The sequence below is a fragment of the Echinops telfairi genome, unplaced genomic scaffold (genome assembly GCF_000313985.2).
Source record: "Echinops telfairi isolate 266 unplaced genomic scaffold, ASM31398v2 ScPeMD7_22;HRSCAF=79, whole genome shotgun sequence".
Taxonomy (NCBI): domain Eukaryota; kingdom Metazoa; phylum Chordata; class Mammalia; order Afrosoricida; family Tenrecidae; genus Echinops; species Echinops telfairi.
Genome location: NW_022103919.1, coordinates 8154469 through 8161394, shown reverse-complemented (window position 1 = coordinate 8161394; position 6926 = coordinate 8154469). Strand labels below are relative to the sequence as shown.

General features: G+C 51.5%; 1 protein-coding gene across 1 annotated transcript in view; it reads left to right on the top strand.

Moving 5' to 3' along the window:
* Positions 1-6926, top strand: part of AK8 (adenylate kinase 8) — a 174143-nt gene that overhangs the window by 4316 nt on the left and 162901 nt on the right. The window contains exon 2 of the mRNA XM_004713319.2: positions 3329-3413. Within this exon, the coding sequence (XP_004713376.1) occupies positions 3329-3413 (85 nt within the window). The remainder of the gene's footprint in view (positions 1-3328; positions 3414-6926) is intronic.

The window sequence follows — 6926 nt, the reverse complement described above, 5'->3', positions numbered from 1 at the left end:
AGCCGATCCCTGGGAGAAAGGTGAGGCTTTCTACTCATAAAGCGTTACAGCCTCAGCTGCATCAGTGAGATCTGATGCAGACACTTCATTGGGTGAACTGGCCTCTACCTCAGACACACTTGTAACCTGAGGACTTAAGACTGAAAGTCCATGGTGGCCGAGGAAGCAGAAGGCAGCTATGCAAGATTGTGGAACCGTGGATAGGCTATATCAATGCCCTGTATGTGGTATTAAGATATATATTATTCCGGCAAACCTGTGATGGACATTCTCAGCGAATACTATTGTAACATTTCCCTGACGACTGACTCCCATTGCTTGCGTAAATAGTGTCCAGCCAGGAAAGGATTGATTCTGTACAAGTGAATAATTCAGGTACTGTGATATGGAGTTAGCCTACACTGGCTCAATAGCCCTCTCTCAACAGGGCTTTAAAAAATTAGTACCAGGGACTAATCAAAGGTGGTAAATATTAACAGAAGATCTTTCTGTCCCAAGGAGATGATCAATAAGACTCAGTACCCTAAATTAACAAGGAGGTTTGTAAAGGGAGCCACAGGCAGATTAAAAACATAGATCAGGGAATGGGTTTGGGGCTCCCACTAATTCCTAGCTCCAACTTAAGAACAATTAGTTCTTACCTCATGGCCTTGCTGGCTACTTGCTCCCAGGAAGGGAACATAGGCGATATGGGTGCTACAGCAAAGTGTGGTGAAGAAATTAGACGGTGCCCGGCTATCAGATAAAATAACACCTGGGGTCTTAAAGGATTGTCTCCGAACAAGCAGTCATCTAAGTGAGATGCCAACCAAATCCACATGGAAGAAACACACCAACACCAGTGACCAAGGAGGGAATGGTATCAGAGTCTAAATGGTGAGAATCTGGTTTGCAGAAGGCTATGGATGACAGTGGGAGCCCAACATACATGTGTGGGAACTACATAGGAAATGAGCCTCTAGTGGTCTCCCTCTATCCATAATAGAGGGGTGAGAAGAAGCTGGTTACCGGCGTGCCTGGGAGAGATGACTACGGAAGATCAAACTGATAAGCCTGACTCGAACTGTTTGAGCCTTGACAGTTGATCCCCACTCTGCTGTACATTGAGCCTGATGGGGTTTTCACCATTTTCTGTATTTTGTTGTTCTTCATATTGGGGTTTATCTCAGATGTTTTTGGTCTTTGGGGGTGACCCTCTTGAATTTTTGTTCTTCTGTTTTTCAGTATATGAAACCCAGGACTGATGAAACTATAGGGACAGCATATAGAATTAGGGTTTCTGGAGAGCCGAGGGGTACAGTGGTGGTAGGAGGTAAAAGGGAGCTGACGTCAAGGAGTTCAAGAAGGAAAAGAATGTTCTGAAACTGATTGTGGGAGCAGTTGTACAAAACCGCTCGATGCAATTGAACTATGGAACGATATGATGTCTCTATTAGCTCCCAATAAAATGGTTTTGGGAGACAAACAGTTACAGCCTTGGAAACCCACAGGGGTCATTCTACACTGTCCTACAGGTCGCTATGAGTCGGCGTGATAGCAGTGAGCTTGGTTTTGTACCAGTTCAAGGTATCCAAGGTGGTGTATGAGGAATGAGTTAGTCTAACCTTGTCATTTAACAGGTGGGGAGGCTGAGGTCCGGAGAGGGGAAGGACTTGCTGGTGGTATGCAAAGCAGGGGTTGTAATCTGTTGTTCTTCTTACTGCCCCACACTCCCTTTGCCCTACAAGGGCTACATTCACCCCCTGCTTGTCCTAGAGCGGAGGGATGCGCCTCATGAGAGCAGTACAGCTCCTAGCAGCTTCAGCATTTCATTTCTGCGCGATTTGTTCTCAAACTCTGGAACCACCTTTTACTGATAAAATAAGCACCCAAAATTCAAGCCCACCTACCGTGAGTTGATTTCAATCGTAGCAACCCTATATGGCGTCTCCAAGACTGTACGGCTTTATGGGAGTAGACAAGCTGGTCTTTTCCTGACAGAATGTCATGACCTTGAACCATCGACCTTGAAGTCAGCCCAACCTATGGCGCCCCCAGGGCTCCTTGCTTTCCCTTAATCTCGCTGCCATTGAGTTGATTCCAATTCACAGCAGCCCTACAGGACAGAGTAGAACTGCCCCACATAGGTTTCTAAGACTGTGACTCTTGATGGGGCGGCTGGTGGTTTCAAACTGCCGACCTTGTGGTTAGCAGGACAACCCACTATGCCATCAGGGCTGGGACTAATGAAGATGGTAAAGGAATTGTGCATTAATGTGTGCTGAATTGGCTCACATGGGCAGAATATTCCAGGATTATTTGGATACTTGACGTGTAAGTGTTCTGTCCCAGTCTGTCTGGACATAAGACAAATGGTCATGTCCCCCAGGAAACATCTGCATGGGCACCTAGGCACTGGGGTACTGGAGAGCTCCGGTAGACAGTGAGGCCCATAGAACTCAGTCTGGTGGGAGAAAGTGGCCAAGACAGCCGAGGACAATGGGTGGCAACTACCAAGGGGAAGTCATGGGGTCTGCAGAGTGAAGGACAGGGCTTTTCCCTCGTGCCTGCAGTCAGGACAGTCCGCTTCCGCCGAGACCGAGGACAGAGTAGAATTTGCCAGGAGAAGAATGAGGACAAGCTGTTCCAAGCTGAGGGCATAGCCAGGCTAGATTTGTGAGGTGGTATTGAGCAAGGTGCACGAGGAAGACCCAGGAAGGCTTGTCTGGGAGGCCCAGAGGGGAGAAGGTCCTGGGGGTGCCCACTGCTGAGTCAGGGCACAATCACTCCACCTCTGCCTCTCCAGGTGCCTCCCACCAACACCCTTCTGGCATCCTTCCTGCCTCTGCTCATGGGGACCCAAGCAGATGGCAGCCAGGGCAGGGTTCTACGTTGAAGGTGTGTGTGGTGGTGTAATGAGATTCCTCGAGAGAAAAATGAAGCTTTGTACTTCCATAAAGAGTTACAGACTTGGAAACCCACGGGGCAGTTCTATCCTGTCCTGTAGAGTCTCTGTGAATCGGAAATTGACCCGAGAGGGCAGTGAGCTGCTTGTTTTGTTTTGACTGTTAGATGAGAATCCCTGGTGGTGTATCTTTACTCATTGGGCTGCTAAGCACAAAGCCAGCAGTTTGAAACGACCATCCATTCCATCTCCAAAGGGGAAAGCCACAGGTCCAGTGTGCCCTGTCCGACAGGCTTGCTGTGAGCCAGAATCAACTTCATGCCATGAGCTTGGTTTTTGTTTTAGAGGAGGTGAGGCCTCATCAGTGGTGTCCGTGGCAGGCCACAAGGTCCTGGGTGTCCACATGGAGCGTTAACCAGCGGCGTGTCTGCCCTGTGTCTGCAGGCTATCCTGGAGCAGCTTCTCATCTACAAGCCCAGCGACACCATCGCCTTCATCATCGACCACCTGCATCGTGACAACGACAACGGTATGTACATGGTGGGCCCCTTCCTGCAACTCCAGGACCCGCTTCATTCTGGGGACGCCTGGGAACGCACCAGCCACCGGGAGGGCACGGCAGTGTGGGGGCAGCTCTGACAACCTGGATAGGTCCGAATCTTGTGGTGCACCCAAATGAAACCGAACTTCCTGCCTGGCATCGATTCTGACTGACAGTGACCCTACAGGACAGGGTCCCGTAAAACTGCCCCTGTGAGTTTCCATGGTTGGAACTCTCTACAGGAGGAGGAGATCCTTCGGGCATGCCATTCACATTCAAACCTCAGGGTGACTCATGGACTCAGGTCGTATTTGTTCCAATCCCAGCCCGTGTCCCCTCAAGCTCTCTCTGGCATGCGGTCATTAGTTCCCAAGTTGCCCAAACTTCAGCCTGAGGGCAGGTGGGCTAGCCCCACAGCTAGAGCAGGGAAGCTGGCGTCTCACTCTCCCCTCCCCAGTTGGTTTGCCACATGCTACATGGCTCCCATCCTGGGTGAGCTGCCAGGGAGACCCAGTGTCTGGAAGCGCCACTTGGAAGCCCAAAGGGCACATCCCATCCCCTCATGCAGCTGCCCCAGGTGGACCTGGGTAGACCAGGAGAATCCCTCTCCAACATACCTTTTCCTCAGCCCTCCTTCCCAGGGTGATCTACTTGGCTCTGTAGAAAGTGTCTGCTTCCTGGGGAAGTGTCTCTTCCATCCCCCTGTTCTGCCCACCCTCCCCGTGTGGGTGGGCCTTTCTGCGGCAGCCACACCTCACGCCCTGGAGCCCGCCCACTCAGACTGCATTTGCTCAAACAGAAGCTGTGTCTTTGCCCTCCCCATCCGAACCCCGGGCTCTCGTCTGAGCATTCTGAGTCCGGTCAGCACCCTTTTACCGCTTCCGTGACCACATACACACACGTGGCCGAGGCCAGCGTAAGTCCGGTGGGCATTTGTGCAGAGAGATAGGGAAGTGGAAGCCTAAGAACAAGGAAGGAGAGTGGAGAGTGGATGAAAGGGTTCACTTAAGGTAAAAGAGCAAAGCAAAGGACAGTGACATCAAACCCAAAGCCAACGAGCCAAGTCACAGCCAGAGCCAAGTGCAGCGCAGGGAAGTACAAGGAGAGCTAACCGCAGGGAAAGGGAAGTTGAGAATGAGAGTAAAGTGAGGGCAAAGTCAAGCCAAATAAAGGTTAAAGTGCAAGAAAGAAAAGTAAAATGAACCCAATTCGCAGAAATTCCTTCTTCTGTTCATTGCTCCTCAAAATTCCCCCGTGCAGAAAGCAGTAAGCAATCCCTCAGTCCCCCCGGGCCTCCTGTACCCCTGTGTCTGGTTCCGCAAGGAAGGAGGTGGGCTGCAGGAAGGACGCTGCCACGTCCTGGCTGGGCCCAGGGCATTGCATGTCGAGATTCCGTCCATGCGGAGCTCAGTGAGACTTTTCTGCGTTCAGAACTGCACTGGACAATAAGGCCGCTTTGTGAACTGTCAGAAACTAGGTCGCCCCAGGACCTCACCCGTTCATGGGACTGGTCTGACCGAGGGGCGTTAGGTCCACTTTTTCTTAGTTTGAGCTTGCTCCTCTGTTTTTTGTTTTTTTCAGTGCCTAACTGTCTACACTAGGAGGTGTTTAGAAATTCAGATGTTCTCTTTCTATTGGGGTTGGAATGTGGCCAGTGTTGGCTGGACAGCTGTCCTGGGCGGCTAGGTTTACAGCCCCCTCCATCACCCGCCTCCTGACCTTCACCACCGCCCAGTGCCCTCTTTGCCAGGCCTTCCCCTTCATTCCCGGGCCTCCTGCTTTTCCCAAAGCAGCTCCCCGCCTCTCTCTCTTCTCCACACCGCACCTGTTCAGTGGGTCTCCAGCAGGGGCCAAGAAACCAGCCCAGCCCGGTTTTAGCGTCTGACTGAGCAGGCCTCTCATCTGTCCACCTGAATAGCTGTAGTGTGGTCCTTGGGCCTGGAGGCTGGTCCAGGGAATAATGATCAGATCTCAATAACCACCAGTTTGAGGTGTTATTTGTTTACCACCTTCCTTTATGTCTGTCCGTTGGCGCAAGTTCCAACTGCTTGAATAAACATAAGAAACATTTCTTTCTGCTTGCCCCGGCCTCGCCCGACAGCTCCAGCAGAGCCTGGGGAATGGGGGGCAGGCAGGGGTGGGGACCTTGCTTCGGACGAGGAAGTCTGGGAAGAGTTTGGTCTTCTTAGGTTGTAACAGAGAATCCAGGTGCTCGGAGAGCATCCTAAGGCAGACAGTGACTGAGCTGACGACCTTTGACATCCTCCGTATAGTTCCCTTCCCCTGGGCTGCTGCTTCCAACTCCAGTGCCTCCTTCGAAGCCGACAGATGGCCTGTGCTCACTGGGAGCCATCGGCTCTTCCAGGCACCGGGTGTGGGCATTGAGCTGACCCCCACCCCCACTGCTGCCCCAGCGATGGACGTGGCCAGTGATCAGCACAGGGGAGAGAACACGTACCAGGGAGCAAGGGGCGGGGTGGGTGAGTGGGGGCACAGACACACGAGCTGGCAGCCCCGTCGCCATGAGAAAAGCAGATTTGGTACAAAGTGGGTATTTATAGTAGCCCTGGGCAATATTAAAGCAGATGATGGTGTGGATAATGGTATGTTTCGTTTTTTTATCAAACGTTTGTCCAAGAAAGCTGTGTATTAGAGCTCCAATACCTAAGGGTTTTCTTGTGAATTTTAAATCACGCTCCTCGTTAAACCTCAAAAGGATCTGTGGATGGAAAGGTTTTTTGATTTCCTTTGAAGTGGTGGGAAGAAGTTGATCACTCCTGGCAGTTGAGCAGCCTTTTATGGCACTGTTTATAAATAATTACTCATGAGCAGGGCTGGCGTTTCAAGGTGTTAGGTTTTTAAGAAGCCGAAATTAATCACATAAATGAGTGTTCACACACACACATACAATGAGGTGGTGGGCGACAGGTTGTGGCTGTTCCCCTTTTAAAGGATTTTCATAGGTGTGCACGATTTGGGTGCTACTTACAGGAACTTGGAAAGGGAGGGTTTTCCTGCCAGCCTTCAAACCCGGTAACTTTGTCGAGATGAATGTATGATTTGGGAGTCAGACTCACCCCCCAAATAGCCCATGTTCAGCTGATGCCTCTCGCATCTCATCAGGTTCCACAGGCTCTGGCCTCTGGGATAGGCCTAGCATTCAGAAGGAGTTCTGCAGAGCTGGGAGAAGCCTCCGGGCATTGAGCACATGAGCCAGGCCCCAGGGCCCTCCACCCTGTCCCTTGTCCAAGCAGGTGTCCTTCCAGCGAGCGGTCCCAGCGAGTCCTTTGTTCATTGCATGAGGACTTTCCACCCTTGGCCTGCTGCTCTTACACTGCTCACCACCCCCCTCAACCTTTCAGGCCACCCCAGGTCCAATCTCACTTGTTCACTTAGGCCCGATCAAACCCAACCCAAGCCCACTGCCATTACATCCGCGCTGACTCATAGCGACCCTCCCTAAGCTTTCTGAGACTGAACATCTTTATGGGAGCACACAGC